Genomic DNA, 23,866 nt, shown 5'->3' with positions numbered 1-23,866 from the left:
CATGGGTGTGTTGTCATGGTGCACCTACTAGTCTTTCTTTTTCCATAACTCGGACCATTTGCACCAAAAATTTTCCCTCAGTCACCTCAAAACCACGCAATAAAACTGCCTGTTGACAGTGTGACCAAACTTTTTGAACTCTAATTGGCCTTGGAGTAGTTGGCATTTGCCATTGTGATGACTGCTGCTTTGTTTCACGGTTATAACCATAGACTCAAGATTCATCTCTTGTTATGACTCTGGATAAGAATTTTGAACACTCACCATCTCTTTGTTGCAGCTTAGCCAATGAACTGAAGCAAAGTTTGTCCCTCACCTTCTCAGCACTGACCAATGAAACCTCGGGCTAGGGAACCTGAGGTTTCATTGGTCATTGCTGAGAAGGTGAGGGACAAACTTTGCCTCAGTTCATTGGCTGGAATTCATTGACATGTACTGTATGACAGTCCAAGTCTGTCACAAACATCGTGAATTGTCTGCTTTCAGTCATTGTGGATCACATCTCACACTTTTGTGATCAATTCCGGTGCTGTGCATGTTGACAGACTAGAATGTTTACCGTCTTCCACAGATTCGTGGACTTCCTTGAAGTACGTGAATCACTCAAATGTTTTTGCTTGAATCAGTGCATTCCCACAAAATGCTTCTGGCAGCAAGCGGTGGCTTTCAGCTGCAGTTTTCTTTAACTTGAAACGGAATTTGATGCAGGTCCACTGCTCCTTCACATTACCCATTTCATAATTCGCAGAAGCACTGAAACACATCATGACATGCACCGCTACAACTCACAACTTCGTGCACCATAGATGATGCATCTTTGTGCCACAGTAGCTAAGATGTGCCTCTTGTGACATTTAGCTGTGGAATGCCGTGCTGCTACTGATTTGACTCATGCATTGAAATTCTTGGATATTTTGGGTGGTACCTCATATGTATTCCTTCTTCTATAGCATCTTTTTTTCTGGACTATTTTCTTCAATTGTCTCACAAAGATATTTAAATTTTTTAACCTCCTCTGTTTGGCCAGTGTCTGTGTTCAGAAATATTGGTGCATATTTAATGTATGTTATTTTTTTCCTGCAGAAAATCTTAAATCGGACCTATTGGCTATTTCTTCTAGAAGATTAATCTGTGTCACTACATATGTCACATTTTGAGAAAGAATGGCAAAAACATACACAAATGTAAGGCAGTTTATTCCAGTATTTTTGTTTCCTTTTTCCAACCTTACTGGTGAAATCTTATATCCATTCCAATTTCTCATCCTGTGTGTTTTTTTCTAGAACACAATTAAAAAGGACTGGGGATAGGCCATCACCTTGCCATACTCCAGTGTTTATTTCTAAGGGCTGAGCTATTTTCCCATAAATTTCAATTTAGATACTTTGTAAATGTTTCATGAATCAGATTTGCTAATTTTGACTTTACATTTAGTAAGTTGCAGAACGCTAATTAAAAATTTATAAACAAATGAAACTGAAAAAAATCAATAAAACATTAAAAATGATTGTGAGAAATCATATGAAATAATAATGCAGTAGAGAGAGAAGTTCAGAACTGATGCAAGGAACTCCTATACAGTATAGGAGGACTGTGTCACAGTAAAACCTTTCAGCTTAATATTTGAAGAGTTGAGGTATATGACCAACTTTTCTCAGTTTTGCTGGAATCTTATTGAAAATAAAACTTGTTGAGTAGTACACACCGATCTGTATATTTAAGGAAATGTTATCCAAGTGAAAATCATTTTCCATCCTGTGTTCATTTAATGAATGTTACAGTTTTTTCTGAATGAGTCAATATTTCCAACAACAAAGCCCATGATTTAGTGTGTACAGGGATTGCAGAGTTAGAATTTTGAGATACCTGAGCAACAACCTACACAAAGTTTGCAAACTGTCACTGCAGATCTGCCTGCTCACCCTTTAAGAACATGCTCAGAGAGTGCAGAGTTGTCCCAGAATATAACATAGGAGGTAAGAGACTGAAAGCAAACAAGCATTTTTGTTCCATTGTTAGCGATAATGGAGGTTATTCTTATAATAAAGATGGTAGCATTCTGTTTCTGCACAACATATTTCCTATTAGGATGACATACTTGTATGTTCAGAAATTATGCAGAATATAGGATTACACTGGTGTAGGGTCTCTGCAATTCTTGTCTGTATGAATCAAGATATGGATATGATGTGAGCCTCTGGAACTGCTTAGCAATAAGGAAGGCAGCTAGAACTACTGTTTCATGATAATGTGTGCCCTGACTGCAAGTGCCAGTGACTATTTCGAATTTACATGCACTGATTCCATGGGGTTACTGATGATTTCCTGAAGGACTTGTTGACATTCATCAGGAATAGCAATCTCCAACACTGGAACAGTCCTGTAAGGTGCCAATATAGCTGAAATGTACCTTCCAAGTGAATTCAAAAAATGTTCAATATAATGTAATTGGATAAATAAATAAAAAAATCTTCTCTTTCCTTCTCATACCACTTAGTAAGTGTCCCCTGATCTGGGATTCTGGGTGACTTTTCCGAACTCTCCCCATTTCTTAAATCTCACCAGTCCTTTCCTGTCATCCCTCTTCCTTCCTCTTTCAGAAGAAGGAACCACTGACTCTGAAAACTTGCAAATTTAGGTACTATCATATATGTGTTCTCCTGCCACCATAAGTTGAGTAGATTTTTTTATCCATCCAGTTACATAATACTTTCGAAAATTGATTATTTTCGCTGACACATGTTTAGTAAGATTAAAGTCCATAAAGGGAGCTGGTTGAACCACTTGAATGATACTGTCAACTTTTAATGCATTTTCTACCAGCTGAGCTGTTTGGAGAGGAACATGAAAGTATAAAAGGCCAATGAAATCACCATGTGACAGAGCAGAAGAAATCAAAAATTGATTTGGGTGGAAGGAGGTCTTTGAAATCATTAATTCGGTTTGATGTTCTTTTAATGCACAATACAACATACTGAGTGAGGTGATGTTGCAGGAGGATGGTGTACTTGCATTTGTGAGGATGGTGGCTCAAGTTCCATTCTGGATTTAAGTTTTATATTGTGTCTCTAAATTGCCCTAGACAGATGCTTAGATGATTACTTTAAAATCTGTACAGTTACTTGCAGCTCACGTAAGAGTAAAACATGTCTCCACTTGTGCCATGCCTTTGTGCTGTGTCTTTGCATGCCATACTGTTTTGTTGTTCCATTTCTAATGAACTTGATGGTGATGAGATGTTGAATTCTAATCTTCTGTCCTTCCTCTGTCAAGTTGTTAATCGGTTACACATCATGATTGGTGATGGTGGTCGTATGTATAGAGCACTCAAAAGATAAGTCATCAGCACCCATACTCAACTGATGGGAGATGAATGTTATTTTGATTTGTGAAAAATGTGCACCAAACAGTGAAATATAAAATGTAATCATCAACCACCCTGGGACACTCACTCTCACTCACACTTACACTTTCACAGAGAACATCAAATGATATAAGCCTCAAGGCAGTTTGTGATTAATATACATGGACTCTAACTACACAAATCGAAAACAGTGTAACAGGGAATTGTGCTTGGTTGATCAATTGGAAAATAAAAGATGAAGCTACCATCCACATGTTTATATCATATACCGAAGATACTATTGAGAACACCAGACATTACACAAAAACTTGATACACAGACCACATTTGAATCATTGTCTCCTGAAGTAGAGAGCAAGTTAGGTGATAAGTTGGGTGCAGCCCTCATGGCTTGGTATATTTGTACCCGATAAGTACTGTATACGGGTGGATCCTCCTGTCAGAGGAAGAATCCATGCATCAGAGAACAGTGCTTACTCCAGAGGCACTGCACTGGCCGGAAGGAGGAATGCCACAGCCACGCTATTGATTTTGCCAGGTGCATCTTTCTCTCAACTCTAACCACTCCTCCTCCCACTGACTCATAATCCTCTGCCTCAACAGTGAGGTAAGTGCACAACAGGGGCAGCACATTTGGAAATTGTATTTTCCGTGCAGGCACTCTTAGCTGCATCATCTTCTGCTTAGTTATCCTGAAAGCCCATGTGCCCTGGTACCCTGCAGAATGACACGTCCTTGCTTTGCCTCTGTAAGTGGGAAAGGGTGTCACGGATCAGCTGAGTGTACTTTTGTGCTCGGTATGTGTGATAGGTAGGCTGAAGGGCACTTAGTGAGTCAGTGTGGATGAGGAATTTGGTATCAGTAAGACACCGCATCTGTTCCACTGCCCTCAAGATCACATATAATTTAGCATCATACACTGTTAATGTATCAAGTAACCAAATCTTCAGAACACATTCTGGAAACACCACAGCACAGCTGATGCATTTACCTGGGCAGACCCATCTGTTTAGACAACCATACAGCCACAGTGCTCGGATAAAATTGTGTAAAACATTGATTTAAAAACACAGCACGGAGTAAAATTCCTTTTGTATGCTGATAAATGTAAAATAATTTTGGATCCTTTTATCAACCGTGTGGCAAATGACTCCAGCCTTGATGAAGCTCAGAAATATGGTCCACATTAAGAGCTACTAAGTCCTGCCACATCGAATCCCAAATGGCTTCATTCCATTCCCACCTATTTCTAAATAATCATTCCATTGGACAGCAAGCAACAGTATGGAATGCTGGAGATCATGAGGTGGACAGTAGGTGGTATACATGGCACACCATGTGGATCTGCCACTGGATTACGAGTGGTGGTTCACCAGCCTCAACATAGAGACTGGGAATCAGACTTGTCCTGTATGTTCCTATCACCAGCTGAATCCCCTCATGACAAACTTAGCTGTAAACCGTGCAACTATAATTGAGGCGGGATTGCAGAAACACCTGGTAAAACTGGAGCAGACCTGTTCCATCTACTACCCATGATGTGTGGCTGAGGCTTAGGTACTTAAAACCCAATTTCATTAGAGAGCAGAGTGCAGGCAGTATGGCTTAATGCTGTGTGTCTTGTTCTGTTTCCAGTCGCTAGGCTTCTGTATAGTATTTACATTTTCCCTGCTTGCTCTGATGTGTTGTGGGAAAGAGTTATGATTATCCTTGGCTGAGGCATCTCCTGAGTTACATTCCTCTGCTCTTCTTTGAAAAGACCTGTTGTTTTGGGAATTAATCCATAGTGATACCATTACAAAGAAGTTAGGATATGATCCCTCAAGTTTTCTTGGCATGCATGATTACTAGTGTGTTTCTGGGTGCTCTGCAAAGTTGTTGTTTCCATTTTATGAACAATATTTCGAACACCGACCCAGCCATCTTCTTAAAGTGCTGCGAGTGCACATAACAGCAAAACTCTCAGCACTGGGGAAGATGACTGGATTGGCCATTGAAATATTGTGCATAAAATGAAAACAGTACCTTCGCAGAATGCCCAGGTGCTCACTCCTAATTGTTAGGATAGTTCAAGGGCATTTGCCCACCTCACATGGTGACTGAGTGTCTTCTATCTCGATCTCAGTGAATCACATCGCTCATTCATTGTACCAACTTTCTTGTGTATCAGACAGTGACCACTCCTAGAGCTTCACCATTTGAAGAAAGCCTAACTAGTGAATTAATTGTCTAGCTGCTTGTCTGGGCTATGCGGGCCATATTTTCTTCTGGTAATAAACAGAAGTGGCCTTATTTCATAGTGACACAATCATTAAATTACATATATAATGCATCACACTATCTTCTCTGTGATCTCATGAATTGTTTTTCCCGATGCACATTCCTGTGTTTTTGTGTAGTGGTCTTTGTAATTTCTGAGCAATAACCTGTCCACAAGTAAGTTTTCATTTGAATTTCCTGTGTTGAACTACAGAGATACATGTATAAAAGTAATTCCTTTATCATAACCTGTCAGTATCTTAGCAGACATAGTGTGTGTTTTGTTGATAAATATGTGACAGTGATAAACCTTTGAAATTTAGGTGGATGAATTATATAAGGAGGAGAAATGACCGGAAAGCTCCATTCCTACAGAAAAATTTCACGAGGGGTTCTGACAAGGATTCACTGGCTGCTTACATCCGCTTGTTTGAGCCAATGGTAATCAAGGCACTGAAGGTAAGAATTACCATAATAGTCAAAATCATTTTATTATTCGTCTTGTCTTATACTATTGTTAATGAAATATCAAAAGTGCACCTATGACCGCCAGCTCTGGCAGCTCGGATCAGTGGCATTCAGGTCTGAGTTGCTGTCTGTGGCTGAAAGCTTATGTGTTAGCGTCTTTTAATTGTGCCTGTCTGCAACTTAACATGTCATCTCTATGGTAAGTAGCAACCTATCTTTTCCTACAGTGGTGATATCCCTATTTGGAGTTTCCATTGTTTTCTAATAAGATGTCTTCCTCTCCTCGTCCTGCCCTCCTATCCCACCTCCAGACACATCTTTGCTGGTTTTTGGGGCTAATTTTGAATCAGGATTCATCACTGAAGACAGTTCTACTTCAGTCAATGAGATTCCAGGCAGAAGACGTGTCTGGAGATGCCCCAGATGGCATTGGTGTATCACCTGACTGTCACCTGCAATACAACCTGACAAGTGATGGTCTGGGGTACCAGTTCATTGCAGGATCCCTTTGGTTGTTCCATCACATTCAGATAATTCCTTTGTGATGTGTCTTTTTGGTTTTATAGGATGTGTTTCATATAGTTACATATTATACAGGGTGGAGAAAAAATGTGTAACGAAATTTTTACCCTGGATAGCTGATGCCAGTAGGAACGAAAATTACTAATGTTGTGTTGGTCAACAGCGCACCATTTTCAAACTAAAGAGACTTGGCGCCACACACTCTGATTGGTCATGGGATTGCCCTGTTGCCATTTGTCGGTTGATGGGCAGTGCTATGGTTGTCAGTTAACACATACAAATGTCCCTTGCCCCGTCAATGCCCCAAGATGATAAGCACACGTGTCGAATAGGTCTTGTTGTTTGTCTCCACCTCACGTCAGAGGCATTCACATGTAAGCTTCACTTTGGAGCACACACACTTAACCTGCGATTTAGTCATACAGTAAGCAAGGTGGCACAGTATTCATTTGAAGAACAATGAGATATGGTTTTTGTTGTTTGACTAGGCAACGGTAATGCACATGAAGCTCAAAGGTTGTATGAGGAACAGTACCCAGCAAGACGCCACCCACACCCGCAAACGTTTACAGCAATTCACGTGCGATTTGTCGAAACAGGCTCATTAGCAGGATATCATGGTGATGCTGCAAGACCTCGAACACGACAGGATGCTGCTTTTGAAGAGACTGTTCTCAAGCACTTCAAGGAAGCATCTACGACAAGTACTCGAGCAGTTGAGCACGATATGGCGGTCACTCATCGCTTAGTCTGGGAGGTTTTGAGGGATGGCAGCCAGCATCCATTTAGCTTCCACCTTGTCCAAAACCTAAATCCTGTGGTGGACTATGAACACAGGCTATGATTTTGCTGGTGGTTTCTGTGACATGTTGCACAAGATCCCGACTTCCCCGCCATTGTGTTCTTTATCAATGAGTGCATCTTCCATCGGGATGACCTTTACAACACTCGAAATGTTTATTACTGGGCAAGGGGAAATCCTCATCTAACGTACGTCCACGGACATCAGGAACGATTTTCGCTCAACATTTGGGCAGGGATTGTGGGTGACCATCTGATTGGGCTGGTCCATCTACCTACTCAACTTATCTTCACTTTTTGCAAGAAACTCTACCCGGCCTACTGGAAGATGTTCCGCTGGACACAAGACTATGCATATGATTGCAGCATGATGGGGCACCCACACATAACAGTCGTGCTATGCACAGATATTTAAATGAACTCAGTCAACGGCCGCCGTAAATGTCAGAGGTGCTTGTAGGACATGGCCCCCGCAATCACCAGACCTTACACCACCAGACTTCTTCCTGTGGGGATTCTCCAAGCTTCTAGTTCACCGACCCAGACACGGACCATCTAGAAACGAAGAGGATTTAATGAATTGCATTCAACATGCTGCCAATCACATCAAGGCAATGTCAAGAATCTTTGAAAGAGTTCAGCAAAACACCATTTGGCGTTACCAAGCTTGTGTCGCGTCAGAGGGGCGCCAGTTCAAGCACCTGCTTTAAGTAAACAATGTCCTAGCTATAAAAAAGGCCCTTTTCAGGGCCAACACAATTTGTAAAAGACTTATTATATGCGAACCAACAGCTGTTGACGAGTTTGTTCCCTGTACGCTTTATCATGAAACTACAATGGATGTTTCGGGACCCAGGTGGATTCGCCTCCAGCCCCCCAGAGTGGAAGGCTGGCACGCTACCACTGAGCATGCGAGCTGCCTTGGATACATCATTATCTCCAACAGGCAAAGCATTCATGGTCATGCATTGTCCAGAGCATCCAGCAACAGAGCAATCCTGTGGCCAATCGGAGCGCATGGTGCCAAGCTTCTGTAGCTTAAAAATTTTGCTTTGTCGACCTACACAACATTAGTAATTTTTGTTCCTACTGGCATCAGCTATCCAGGGTTAAAAAAGTTTTACTCCACCCTGTATATATTAAATTAGAGTATCATGTACAATTTTGAAGTAAATAACTCAAGAACTTTTCAAAACCTTTGGTAACAACTTTTTCCTGTGGCCAATCGGAGCGCACGGTGCCAAGCTTCTGTAGCTTAAAAATTTTATATATATATATATATATATATATATATATATATATATATATATATATATATATATATATAAACTAAAAACAAAGATGATGTGACTTACCAAATGAAAGTGTTGACAGGTCGACAGACACACAAACGAACACAAACATACACACAAAATTCAAGCTTTCGCAACAAACTGTTGCCTCATCAGGAAAGAGGGAAGGAGAGGGAAAGACGAAAGGATGTGGGTTTTAAGGGAGAAGGTAAGGAGTCATTCCAATCCCGGGAGCGGAAAGACTTACCTTAGGGGGAAAAAAGGACGGGTATACACTCGCACACACACACATATCCATCCACACATATACAGACACAAGCAGACATCTCACAAGCAGACATATTTATTGTCTTTAAATATGTCTGCTTGTGAGATGTCTACTTGTGTCTGTATATGTGTGGATGGATATGTGTGTGTGTGCGAGTGTATACCCGTCCTTTTTTCCCCCTAAGGTAAGTCTTTCCGCTCCCGGGATTGGAATGACTCCTTACCTTCTCCCTTAAAACCCACATCCTTTCGTCTTTCCCTCTCCTTCCCTCTTTCCTGATGAGGCAACAGTTTGTTGCGAAAGCTTGAATTTTGTGTGTATGTTTGTGTTCGTTTGTGTGTCTGTCGACCTGCCAGCACTTTCATTTGGTAAGTCACATCATCTTTGTTTTTAGATATATTTTTCCTACGTGGAATGTTTCCCTCTATTATAACCATATATATATATATATATATATATATATATATATATATATATATTAATTAAGAGAGGGGAACATTCCACGTGGGAAAAATATATCCAAAAACAAAGATGATGTGACTTACCAAACGAAAGTGCTGGCACGTCGATAGAAGCACAAACAAACACAAACATACACACAAAATTCAAGCTTTCGCAACAAACTGTTGCCTCATCAGGAAAGAGGGAAGGAGAGGGAAAGACGAAAGGATGTGGGTTTTAAGGGAGAGGGTAAGGAGTCATTCCAATCCTGGGAGCGGAAAGACTTACCTTAGGGGGGAAAAAAGGATGGGTATACACTCGCACACACACACACATATCCATCCACACATATACAGACACAAGCAGACATATGTTGCAGTATAAAATTGTGAATGTTTACCCCCTCCTCCCCAATGAACTGTGGACCTTGCTGAGGTGGGGTGGCTTGGGTGTCTCAGTGATGTAGATCGTTGTACCCTAGGTGTTAACACAACAGATGGTTATCTGTGGAGATGCCAGACTAACACATTGTTCCTGAAGGACGTCACCGGTCTGCATGATTGAGTGATCTGGCCTTTTAACATTAGCCAACATATCCTTCCTGTGCTGCTACTGTGGATAGTTAACTGTAAGCTATTATTTTTTTCCGTCGAGTGCGTGCAACTCTACTCTTTGTGGCTTAATGATGAGGGCATCTCTTGGGTAAAATATTATGGTAATAAAATAGTCTCTCATTCAGATTTCAGGGTGGGGACTAAAGAAGTAGACATCATAACAAGGAAAAATAAAACAGGGATTGCATGGGGCGGACTGTGGAATATTAGATCCCTTAATCAGGCAGGAAGGTTAAATAATTTAAAAAGGGAAATGGGTAGGTTGAGGTTAAGTATAGTGGGAATTAGGGAAGTGCAGTGGCGGGAAGAACGGGACTTCTTGTCAGGTGAGTTCTGGGCTATAACTACAAAATCAGACAGGGGTAATGCAGGAGTAGGCCTAATAATGAAAAAGAAAATAAAAATGCAGAAAAGCTACTATGAACAGTATAGTGATTGCATTATCATAGCCGAGGTAGGTATGAAACCAATACCCACAACAATAATACAAAAATGGTTCAAATGGCTCTGAGCACTATGGGACTTAACATCTGAGGTCATCAGTTACTTAGAACTTAGAACTACTTAAGAGTGTGGACGCCTAAATGCTCTTTTGTCTCGTCAAAGGTTACAGCAATAGAAATGCAAAAATAACATGGCATCTGTTCTCTGAACAAAAACATATATAACTTTTTGTAATGTGGTATGTTGACTTTTAGTACAGAAATTAAAAAGAATATATTTATCTATACTTCTTTCACAATGTTTAGTACAGATAAATAAATTTAATATCACATTGTAAAAGATCACATATTTATGTTGTTCATAGGAAGGGTACCATGTTATTTCTGTTGCTGTAATCTTCAGATAGACCAAAGAACATTTGTAACCATTTAGGCATTCATGCTGTGTTTCAACGTGATCTCTTTGGGGATCGCATAATATTTGTACCTTTGACAGTTACAATGTATTCATTATTAAATGTGTAGTTATCACCAAATGTGTACTAGTGTAATTGTGTGAAGGCACAGCGTGGTTGTATGAATTGTGTTAAGACAGGTTATTATGTCAATTATGTACGAGGGCCGTTCAGAAAGTAACCTCCGGTTGATTTAAAAAAGTACACCAAGTTAAATAAAAATATTTTAATATATACATCTTACAACTACATCTTTGCACTATTTTTCTACATAGTCTCCATAGCGATTGAGGCACTTATCGTATCTCTTCACAAGCTTTGAAATTCCTTCTGTATAAAAATCACCCGCTTGTGCCTGGAGCCAGCCTGTGACCGCATCTTTGAGCTCTTCGTCGTCATCAAACCGCTGTGACCTGAGCCATTTCTTCAAATGCATGAAGAGGTGATAATCACTTGGCGCCAGGTCTGGGCTGTAAGGTGGATGGTTGATAACGTCCCACTTGAAGGACTCAAGAAGGGCCGTTGTTCTGCGAGCAGAGTGAGGACGGGCGTTATGGTGCAAAAAAATGATACCGGAAGTCAGCATACCTCGGCGTTTGTTCTGTATAGCCCGTCGTAACTTTTTATTGTTTCACAGTACACGTCTTGATTAATGGTCGTACCACGTTCCATGAATTCAACCAACAACACCCCTTTGGCATCCCAAAACACCGTTGCCATCAGTTTTCTGGCAGAAAAATCTTGCGAGGCTTTTCTTGGTTTGGTAGGCGAATTTGAATGTGCCCACATCTTTGATTGTTCTTTTGTCTCAGGGTTCACGTACTTAATCCAGGTTTCGTCACCGGTCACGATTCTGTTTAACAATGGTTCTCCTTCGTCCTCATAACGTGACAGAAAGTCTAATGCAGAGGCCATTCTTTGAGTTTTGTGGTGGTTGGTAAGAATTTTGGGCACCCATCGTGCACAGAACTTACGGTAACCCAATCTTGCTGTCACTATCTCGTACAAGAGAGTCTTAGAAATCTGTGGAAAACCAGTAGACAACTCCGACATTGAGAAACATCGATTTTCACGAACTTTTGCATCAACTGTCTGAACGAGTTCGTCAGTCACCAATGATGGTCTACCACTCCTCTCTTCATCATGAACGTTTTCTCGTCCACTTTTAAATAAATGTACCCATTCACGGACAACTCCTTCACTCATAACTCTTGGTCTGTACACGGCACAAAGCTCACGATGAATAGCTGCTGCATAATATCCTTTGGCTGTAAAAAACCTTATGACAGCACGCACTTCCCATTTGGCGGGGTTTTCTATTGCAGCACGCATTTCAAACTGCCACAAAAACTAAACTAGCGCAGGTACGACGTTCACTCGACCACGGCTTGATGCCGACTGACCTGTTGAGTGCGTGAACGCACAGATGGCGTCGCTACTCCCCCCACAACCCGCACTGTGACCAATCGGAGGTTACTTTCTGAACCGCCCTCGTATGTTACACATTTGTATGGCTCACATATTACTGAAATGTCTGGTTGATCCATTGATGTACGATGTGTAAGGATTGTGGTTTAAAAATTCCTCCATTTTCTATGATGCTTGTGTATAGTCTACAGACATTTTTTGTACCTTACAGTTTTCTGCTTGAAGATGAGTGTAACAATCAAAACCAGTAGAGAATAATTATAAAATTGTACTGCTGATGGGACAAATATGCTTCTCCCAAATTAACTGATTAAATTTAGCTGGTATAAGCATAGATGGCACTAAGTTGTTATTGTGTTGAACAGTATTTAACTTTATGTATGCTTTGTACAAATTGCTGAAAATAAGTTTGTTCTCTTTCATTTTTCAGCAATACACCGTGACAAGTGATGTGCAGCTTCAGTGTCGTGTGCTTCTTTTGCTAAGCCAGTTGGTTCAATTACGGGTCAATTATTGCTTGCTTGATTCAGATCAAATTTTCATTGAATTTGTTCTGAAGCAATTCGAGTTCATTGAAGAAGGTCAGATACCGTAAGTAGCATCATCAGTTTCAGTTCCTGTTTCTGCAGTTTTAGTTTATTGTGTTAGCAGTTCATTGCCTTTTGTTATTGTGGTGCAACCTGAAAATAATAGAAGAAATATTCCCATTTCTATTGTTTCAAGTCATTGTCATAATTGTTACATAGTTACCACACTTGACAGTAGTAGTTATAATTATACAAAATAACAATATGAATTAAGAGAGAATGCTAGTCACCACTTAGAGGATATGATAACAGGGTGTATACGACCTGGGAAATCTGAGAAAAACCCGGGAATTTTTTCATCCGGGTGGGGGGGGGGGGGGGGGGGGGGGGGGAAACGGGACTTTTTCGGAATTCCAGGAATTTCTCATTGTTTTAGCTTTCAGTTAAATTTTTGTAAATTTACTGGTAAGAATTGATTCTCTAGCGAAGAATATTACTGTATCCTGCTACTGGAGAATGATACTGCAGAATAAGATATAAACCAGAGAGAAAAAAATAAAACTTTACTTGCAAAGGAAATGCGCAATTTATAACAACAAAACTCCGAGCACGCACAAGCATCTGCAAATAGCAAAGCAAAAATATGTCAAAGGCCATAGGGAGACGACTATGTAATTCTTCGTAACAATAAACTGCTTGCTATGAGCATTACGTCACAACTGTTCACATTAGGTTTGTTTGACCACTTGCCAGCGGGCTGATGCACATGCGCACTTGGCTCGCATATGAGCAGTACCTATTCCCACTTTCCGCTACTTGAAGTGTGGCTGTTAGCTGTATCGGCAGTAGCAGCAAGCAGCCAGATGCAAACGAGAAAACTTTTTCTCGCTCACTCCCTAGCTGCCAGATTCACGTATGCACAGAGTTGTAGTGGGAGGGCGTTAGTCTCCACGTGCCCCCGTTTGCATTAAGTGATTTCGCTGCTTTTCTTCGTTTACAGCTCCCATGTCAAATGAAAACAAAACAGATTTCTGTTTCCGGGAGCTATCAAGTGAATTAAAATACATTCACATAATTATGGAGTGCAAATATATATTATTAGTTTCAGTTTTCTGATTTTATTTTATTTCCAAGTTATTAGCAGTCAAGCATTAATCGTCTTGCAGAACAATGAAGTTATTTTTGCAAGTTTTCTAAAGAAATTTGGCTTTATTAATCTTTCTGCTGGGGCAATCATTTTATTTGAAACAAAGTGTTTCATTCCACAGTAGTGGCTAGTTCCAACTGTTCGCTGAATTTCAAGTGCACATTATCATCTTCTGCCATGTATGGCATTATGCCATAATAAAGAACCAAAAATGGGATTGTACAGTACTGGTACTCCGAGAAAATTTACATCCCAAAAACCGCACTGAAAAGCTTAATATCAGATGGGTCCTATTTCATTGTGGATCGGGAAAAAACCAAAGTGCACTTCAAGCCGAATTATACATTTTAGTATGGTTTACGAAATTCCGATGCTCTTGGGAGTATCCTCTGGCACCCTGTTTCTTTTATGGTGTAATATAAGCTCTCTTAATGCTTTATACATTCGAACATGCAGGCTTCCTACACCACTGCAGCTATGTATGGACAGTAATGCCTATTTTCTGGCACTCTCTGGCAATTGGTAAATCGAACCTATTTCTAACAGTCTCCGGATAGTATTGTGGTATTGTGAAAGGTGGTTCAAAAAGCGTTACTTTCAAAGTAAATTTCTTTTTACACAAGATGAATTATGTTATGTGTGAGAAAGTGGGATGAATTTCTAAATCACAGAGTGTTTAAAACTGAACCCTTTGAGGACCAGCCACTTAAAAGAATTTTGAGCCCAGACATGTATGTCATGATTTTAAATTTTCTGGTACATTTGTATGATGTATCTTACAGTATAACACACGCAAAAAAAGATCAGTATTACATGTGAAAGCTTAGCTTCTGTTGTAGCTTGTTAATCTTAGAAACCAATATTATATGTGAAAGCTTAGCCTTTCTTGTAGCTATACTATGTATAATAATGTAAACTGTTAACTTTTCCTCTTTGTGTGTTCGCGCTTTGTAATGAGTGATCTTGCTGTTGGCTGACAACAACACGTTTCCTAGTTTCCTATGCTCTGAATATCTGCTGTCATCAGCTGGCGAGATCACATGGCATAAGATATAATTGGCTTACAAAAGGACATCGCAAGCTCGGTTTCAACTCTCCGGAAACTAACGTGCTATGTTTGGTGCAATTTGAATTTATACTTTCGTAATACGAAAATATGCAGTGTATATGTTGCTGCAAATTAAAGGTCATTCCAAAACTTCTCGCCCTTTTTTCCATTAAAATTCTTTCCAAAACTTTTGTCTCCCGTATTTACATTTTTTTTTTTTTTTTTTGTTCCCCCCCCCCCCCCCCCCTCCCTCCGGGAAGTTCTATGCGAGCGTATAAAACGTTAACCATTCAAAGGATTGATAAGTTTTACAGTTCCGAGGGAAAATCTATGGTAAACCTACTGTCACTTAGCTCGGAAAAAGTGTATTTTCGCCCGGGGAAAAGCATATTTTTTAAACGGGATATCTGGGAATAATCCAGGAATTATTTTTCGTTCTCCGCGTATACACCCTGGATAAGTACCACTGTCGTTGATACATGCTTGTCTGTTAAGAAAAGATGGTAACAAATAAATCCATATAAAAATAATTGAAAGGTTAAAAACAACCACTCACCATATAGCTGAAGTGTTGAGCAGTTAACAGTAACACCCACAAGAATGAAAATGTAGCTGAGCTGATTATTTTTTCTTTTTCTTTCTTTCTTTTCTTTTCTTTTCTTTTCTTTCTTTTGGTTAAAGAAAAAAAAAAGAAACCTCCCAAGTGGGAGTAGCACAGCGGGGTAGAGGGGGGGCAATGAGCAGGGTAGCACAGTGGTTAGCACACTGGACTTGCATTCAACAGCCCATGTCCTGCCATCCTGATTTAGGTTTTTTGTGATTTCCCTACATTGATTGAGGCAAGTGCTGGATGGTTCCTTCAAAAGGGCATGGCCACTTTCCTATTACATCTTTCCCCTAATCCAAGCTTGTGATCTGTCTCAATGGGATGTTAAAAATTAATCTTCTACTCCTCCTCCCCCCTTCGCTTTTTCTTAATAGTAATGGAAAGGTTAAAAAAAGAAAAGAAAACACCTTTCCTTTCTTCTTCTTCCTTAAACATATGTGCACACGTGGGTTGTTCACAACAGATCCTCTTCCAGGCTTCTCTTTTCACCCACAGTGTATCATTCAGCATTTCCTTCCATTGCAGACCTCTTCAGTTCACATCATCCTTCACAAGGTCTCTCCAGCTTGTCATGATCTTCCAATTAGTCTCCTTCTATATTCCGTCCATTTTAGCACTCTTCTTGGAAGTCCTTCTTGTTCCATTCTTTTGATGTGGCCAAACTATTTAAGCCTATAGCTCTCTATAGTTTCTTGAGGGGATTGATCTGAAGGGTGTTTCATATTGTTTCTTTCCCTGTCTTGTCCCTTTTTGTCTTACTCAGCATCCCTCATAAGAAGTGCATCTCTGTCAGTAATATTCTGCTCATATTTTTCTATGTCCAAGACCAATATTCTGATCTGTAGGTCATTGTATATCATGATCTTTGTTTTGGCAGGAATTTTCCACTTTCTAATCTCATCCAGTTCAAAATAATAAAATTCTGAACAATTTTCTAGACTGTTCAAATTTTCATCTCTGTTGTTTTTTCTTAGTTATAACTTGCTTCCTAGATATTTGAAAAGCATCTATCTCTTTAATAATTTTTCCATTACAACTTACATCCATAATTGTTTTAATTTTCCCTGGTGATTTTCACTACCTAATTTTTCATTAAAGTTATTTCCATGCCTGTTTCTTCAGTTACTCTCTGCCAAGTATTTAGTGGTTCTTCATTTTTCCCCAAATAGTCACATTATGTGCATATGCCATGATTATCAAACGTAACAAAGTTACATTTTCTCAGTCAGATACATTGTGTTACAGTTGCAGTCAGACTTGAGTGACAGGTTGTGTCGGATGGGGTAAGTCAAGGTAGGTGAGGAGGGTAAGGGAGAGATGGAGGCAGAGACAGGTAAGAGTGGCCGATTGCGGGGAAGAAGATATACCGAGGAACTGGAACAGGAATGTGACGTCGCAGAGCAGTCATCTCTGGTGCATGCAGGAGAAGTTGTGTGGCACACAGTCAAGTATATGAATGTGTTTGGGGGATGGTGAGGGGAGGCGCTAGAGAAGAGCAGTGGAAGAGGTACACCAAAGAGGGAAAAGTGCGATTGTGAGTGTTGATTAATCTAGGGGGCGTTAGGCCAGAGGAATAGTTGGCTGTGAGGCAGGGGATAACAGGGACTGCATCAGGAGGACTGTGGGATAAAAGCATGTGTTGTAAGATTCAAATAATCTGATATTGGAGTGTTGGTATCCAACTGGTCCAGGTTGTAAAGCAGCCATTAAAGTGAAACAAATTAAGCTCAGCAGTCTGTTCCACCACTGGGTGATCACTTGGATGTTGGCCATACTTTGGCAGAGGCATTCATTCCTGTGAACAGCTGGTTGGTAGTCGTGCCCACATAAAATGCTGTGCAAAAGTTACACTGTAATTGGTATACAGTACGACTGCTTTAACAAATGATACTGCCTCTTATGACATAGGAGATACCTGTAATGGGAATGAAGTAGGATAACCTCAGTCAGAAGTACTGAATAGAACAGATATTGCACCTGGATCTTTCACATGAATATGCCCTATGTTACTAAGGTTTGGGAGAAGGCATGACGTAAGGATGGATCTGGATGATTTGTAGATTGGATGGGTGATGGAATACAATGTAGATTGGATAGATGGTGGAATACCATGTTGTGAGAGATAGTAATGATGTTTCTCATTTCTGAACAAAATGATACATTATTGTATAATATGTGCCAACATAACAAAAACAAAACTTCCTTGAATTTCAATACTAGCTCTGTGCCATTACAAGGGATTTTCATCTTGATGTGCATTGATTATTGGTTGCAAACCAGTTGTTTTACTTACAAATATAGTTCTTCCGAAAAAGAGCTAGTGAAGATGAACTATATATCCATAGCACTAAACTATTGTAAAGTCATTTGAATCATGTGTCCAAAATAAAACAGTCATTTGTACACTTCTTTTCATTTTAAACACAGTCACATTTTGAGTATGATAACTTTAATTACCAGTTTCAGCCATCTTCAGATTGTAAAATGTAGCAGACTTACAAGAAAAATCTCACTTACAAACTTAAAATCCGTAAATTTTGTTAACTATTGTGTTTCCAATTTATTTATAGTTAAAGTCATAATATGCATATTTTATACCAGTACTTCATACTACTCCTAACTAAGGTATGAGCATATGGGATTGGTTCCCAAGTATGTGAGTGGCTCAAAGACTTCTTAAGTAATAGAACCCAGTACGTTGTCCTCAATCGTGAGTGTTCATCAGAGGTGAGGGTATTATCTGGAGTGCCCCACGGAAGTGTGGTAGGTCCGCTGTTGTTTTCTATCTACATAAATGATCTTTTGGATAGGGTGGATAGCAATGTGCGGCTGTTTGCTGATGATGCTGTGGTGTACGGGAACATGTCGTCGTTGAGTGATTGTAGGAGGATACAAGATGACTTGAACAGGATTTGTGATTGGTGTAAAGAATGGCAGCTAAATCTAAATATAGATAAATTTAAATTAATGCAGATGAATAGGAAAAAAGAATCCTGTAATGTTTGAATACTCCATTAGTAGTGTAGCGCTTGACACAGTCACTTCGATTAAATATTTGGGAGTAACATTGCAGAGCGATATGAAGTGGGACAAGCATGTAATGGCAGTTGTGGGGAAGACGGATAGTCGTCTTTGGTTCATTGGTAGAATTTTGGGCAGATGTGGTTCATCTGTAAAGCAGACCGCTTATAAAACACTAATACGACCTATTCTTGAGTACTGCTCGAGCGTTTGGGATCCCTATCAGGTTGGATTGAATGAGGACATAGAAGCAATTCAGAGGCGAGCTGCTAGATTTGTTACTGGTAGGTTTGATCATCACGCGAGTGTTACGGAAATGCTTCAGGAACTCGGGTGGGAGTCTCTGGAGGAAAGGAGGCGTTCTTTTCATGTAACGCTACTGAGGAAATTTAGAGAACCAGCATTTGAAGCTGACTGCAGTACAATTTTACTGCTGCCAACTTACATTTTGCGGAAAGACCACAAAGATAAGATAAGAGAGATTAAGGCTCGTACAGAGGCATGTAGGCAGTCATTTTTCCCTCGTTCTGTTTTGGAGTGGAACATGGAGAGAAGATGCTAGTTGTGGTATGAGGTACCCTCTGCCGCGTACCATATGGTGGATTGCGGAGTATGTATGTAGATGTAGATGTAGATGTAGATGTAGATAAGTTTCATTTGGTAAACAAAGTGTTTTCATACTAAATCTAAGAACATAACCAGGGAACCAACGATATATAGATGAAACCAGTAATGATTTTTATCTAATTACAAATATGATTGTGTCCAAAATAAAGACAAATCTATAACATGCCAATCACCTTTTTGGGAAGACAGAACGCAATTTTTTTCAAAAACAAGATGTAGTCATTGGTACACTGCAAATGTGATGGTAAAATGTAAATACAAACTTCATTCACAGGCCCTGTCGGGCGCATCAGTACCAACCGACTGGTGTATCGTTCTCTGCTGTTTGTCTGCATGGGACCAGCACACCATTGTCAGTTTCCATATCCTGAAATGTGATGTTGTTGTTGTTGTTGTTGTGGTTGTTGTGGTCTTCAGTCCTGAGACTGGTTTGATGCAGCTCTCCATGCTACTCTATCCTGTGCAAGCTTCTTCATCTCCCAGTACCTACTGCAGCCTACATCCTTCTGAATCTGCTTAGTGTATTCATCTCTTGGTCTCCCTCTACGATTTTTACGCTCCACGCTGCCCTCCAATACTAAATTGGTGATCCCTTGATGCCTCAGAACATGTCCTACCAACCGATCCCGTCTTCTGGTCAAGTTGTGCCACAAACTTCTCTTCTCCCCAATCCTATTCAATACTTCCTCATTAGTTATGTGATCTACCCATCTAATCTTCAGCATTCTTCTGTAGCACCACATTTCGAAAGCTTCTATTCTCTTCTTGTCCAAACTATTTATCATCCATGTTTCACTTCCATACATGGCTACACTCCATACAAATACTTTCAGAAATGACTTCCTGACACTTAAATCTATACTCGATGTTAACAAATTTCTCTTCTTCAGAAACGCTTTCCTTGCCATTGCCAGTCTACATTTTATATCCTCTCTACTTTGACCATCATCAGTTATTTTGCTCCCCAAATAGAAAACTCCTTTACTACTTTAAGTGTCTCATTTCCTAATCTTTCCATGTCCTGAAATGTGATGATAGTAGTGGGAAAATTAACAAAAATGGAGTGAATTGTTAGGTTCTGTGAAACCCCATTTCTGGCACCTCCCGGTTGCCATCACGCCTATTACTTTCTCCTTGTAAATGTGCTTATTCCCTATACGCTGCACCTTCTTAAGTCCTCCCCTTAAAGAAGAGAGCCAAGTTTTCTTGCTCCACATTTATTGAATTTTTCAAAAACAAAGTTTTCCACACGAGGATTCATATTTCCTTGTTAAACTTTTCCTCACTGATGTCTACTGTAGTTTTTGTGTTTTCAAGCGTGTAATTACAAGTATAAGTAACATACAACTGTTATTCTCTTTTTGTGTCCTGCAGGTTGGCAGAAGATCTCATTCCGAGAATATTTTATTTTCTGGTGCATCTTTCGTATGAAAAGCATCATTCAAAAAGTATAATAAGTGTTCCCAAAGTTATACAGTTGTGTGATGGGTTGATGGCGAGCGGTCAGCCACCTGCTACCCACTGTAAGTTGATGATGATTTTTTTCTCACTTTTAAGACCTTTATTTTTTAGAACACAGAAAAATCAGTTGAATTAGATTTACATATTCCACATCCGTGAAGACCAGTTCACTTAGGTTCTGTGTAAGGGACATTCATGTAGGGTTTTTAAAAAAAATAGAAGAGTGACTTTTGCATAAGATTACATTAAAAAAGTTATTGTCTTTGCCACATGGTACTTTATTAAAACAGATTTCTGGTTTCAGCTTTGCAGCCATCATCAGATCTCATGATTACAATACTGACATTAGATTTCTAGTTGAAATATACTTATGTATGGCAGTATGTATAGAATGTATATGTCAGTACATTCTTATGCACTGACTATATATCTGCTTGTTCCTGCTGTAATTAATAGGTCTGATGATATAGAAAAAAAACAATGTGCAAATTATACAATAATTTCCACCATTATTTCTTAGTGGAAGATCTTGCCGAGAACCCACAAAAGTTCTGATTCAAACGATGGAAAATCCAGGATGGAATGTAACAATATTATGAAAAGGAAAGTTGCCCTCACCATATAACGGAGATGCTGAATCACAGATAGGCACAACAAAAAGACTTTCACAATTAAAGCTTTAGGCCATTGGCCTTCGACAACAGCACACACACACACACACACACACACACACACACACACACACACACACACATCATGAAGTGGGCCAAAGGTTTCTATCCAGTCGCTCATCAACCAGTCTGGTGTGACAGAAGAAGGCAGTATAAGGAAAGCTGGAGTTCTAAATTTCAGTTTTAAAAAAATCATTCATACAAGTGGGTCATACAGTTATACCACCATATGACCATCACACAGACTCCCATGTGGAGAACATAGAAATAGGTATTTCTGGCACTGAGAAGCAACCAGAAGAGTTTGAAAACAAATAAGTCGCCAGGTCCAGATGGAATACCAGTTCAGTTTTTATAGTGCGTTCTCTTTGGCACTGGCCCTTTGTGTAGCTGGCATTTATTGTGAATCTGTCAACTGGCACAAAGTGTGAAGCGACTGGAAAATAGTGCAGGTCATGTATATAAGAAGTATAAAAGAAAGGAGCCACAAAATTTCAGACCAATATTTGCAACAATGGGTTTTTGCAGGCCTCTTGAGCGTATTCTAATTTTGAATATAATAAATTTCCTTGAGACAGGAAAGCTTCTGTCCATAAACTGACATGGTTTAGAAAGCACTGCATTTGCGAAACTCAACTTGTCCTTTTCTCATACAGTATCCACTGAACTGTGGATGAAGAACACATATTCCTAGATTTCTATAAAGCATTTGACACATTGCCCCTCTGTAGACCATTAACCATCTTAGATGGTATGGGCAATCAGCAGAATTAATGATGACAACTCTCTTGCAAAAACTGTACTCCTTTACACCCCAGAAGGAAGCTGACTCTGTTGCTGTCCCAAGAAGCAATATTTGGCAAAGCCATAACTTGTAATTGCTGACCATATCTGGGTGCCAGATCATGCAACCTGCAGGCCTTCTCCAGTCTGGAGTCAATGTTTTGTTCTTTCCACCAAATCCTGGCTGAAAGTCTGGTGACTTCCCCACTATGACAAGTATTTTTGAGCACCTAATGAAAACAATCTCACAAAAAGTCCTCACAGGAGTTAGAACTTTCCTGAGGAGTGAGGGAATGACCAACGAGAATGCTTGCATGGCTGAAAGGTCTGATGTTAAAACAATTGCAGTTGTTGCTCAGAGTTCATGGAATTGGGAGTGGTCAGCAGACTTCCTGATTTTTGGGCCAAGTTGTGGGCTCTGGAGCAGAGGAGATGTTTGGAGAATTATACTTTAGGATTCCTAAAGCTGTTTTTCAACATGTAAAGTCTGTGAAAATTCACCATTATGTTAGCATGTGTGTTAATTAGTCATCTTCTGGTTTTGCAGTCAAGCATTGCAATGAAGTGAGTGTGCACTAGCTCAGCAGGGAGAGGCCTCATATCAGAGTGTGGAGTCACTAGCTGACTAGAGGCAGTGATTAATAATAGAGGTGGGCATGGCAGTGTCTAATAAAAAACTGGGAGCCAGCTGGAAATGGTGTGCCTGCCTCCACACATGGGTGATGAGCACGGCTGACTGTCATGTGGAGGACCTGGATTTGATTCCCGGTGCTGCCAGGGATGTTTCCTTGATAGGAAGATTGGAATGTTGTCCACTCACCTTTGTGATGCCAGCTGAGGAGCTGCTCGAATGAGAAGTAGTGGCCCCGAGGTCTGCAAAGCTGACAACAACTGGGAGAGGCGTGCGCTTGACCCTGACTCCCTCTGTACTGCATCCAAAAGGCACCACTGGTTGAGGATGACACTGTGGTTAGTTGGTTCCAACAGGCCTGAGTGAGGCAATAGCAGCAGGAGTAGAGTAATAAGAGGTGGTTTATTGATTGTTAGCAGTGTATGTCTTCCAACCCAGTGTTCAGATTCCAAAATATTTGTGAGTGCTTGTTAGTAGCCACAAGACATTAATCATTGGTCTTGTAAGTTTAGCAAATTAGTAAATTGATCTTAGTCTGCCGAGAAACAGTTTTGAGTTAATCGATCTGTATCTCATGTAACGTGTCTCAAGCCCGAAGAACGCATGGATTCAACGTCAGCTGCAAGTGAGACCTCACACAGTACCACAGACTATCCAAGGATAAGTCAAAGCAACATTTTAAGGTTAAAGGACACATATAAGTGACATGCCTCTAACCTCAAGGTGCACCCAACAGAAAATTATGTTGGACATCTACCAAACAATCAGACCTTGTGTCTATGTGGGACACAATTGGGGGGAAAAGCCTATAAAGCTAAAACTATTCCACTGAATCAAAAACTACAAATTACTGTGTGAAATATTCTTCAGTCTCCAACATATTTCCCATCGTCGGTTAATCCACAGCTGTAATGCTGAAGATGGTACATTAAATGTGTCTGCAACTTGACTTTTGAAACACCTAACTCGTTACAGTTCTGTCCTTGATA

The 23,866-nt window shown here is 40.1% G+C and overlaps 1 protein-coding gene across 1 annotated transcript in view; it reads left to right on the top strand.

Moving 5' to 3' along the window:
• Positions 1 to 23,866, top strand: part of LOC126253366 (huntingtin-like) — a 549,449-nt gene that overhangs the window by 246,013 nt on the left and 279,570 nt on the right. Inside the window, exons 22-24 of the mRNA XM_049954640.1 lie at positions 5,946 to 6,081; positions 12,785 to 12,945; positions 20,706 to 20,854. Coding sequence (XP_049810597.1) covers positions 5,946 to 6,081; positions 12,785 to 12,945; positions 20,706 to 20,854 — 446 coding nt within the window. The remainder of the gene's footprint in view (positions 1 to 5,945; positions 6,082 to 12,784; positions 12,946 to 20,705; positions 20,855 to 23,866) is intronic.

The sequence above is a fragment of the Schistocerca nitens genome, chromosome 4, assembly GCF_023898315.1.
Source record: "Schistocerca nitens isolate TAMUIC-IGC-003100 chromosome 4, iqSchNite1.1, whole genome shotgun sequence".
Taxonomy (NCBI): Eukaryota; Metazoa; Arthropoda; class Insecta; order Orthoptera; family Acrididae; genus Schistocerca; species Schistocerca nitens.
Note: the sequence above shows the minus strand (reverse complement) of the source record. Positions and strands in the feature narration are given on the sequence as shown.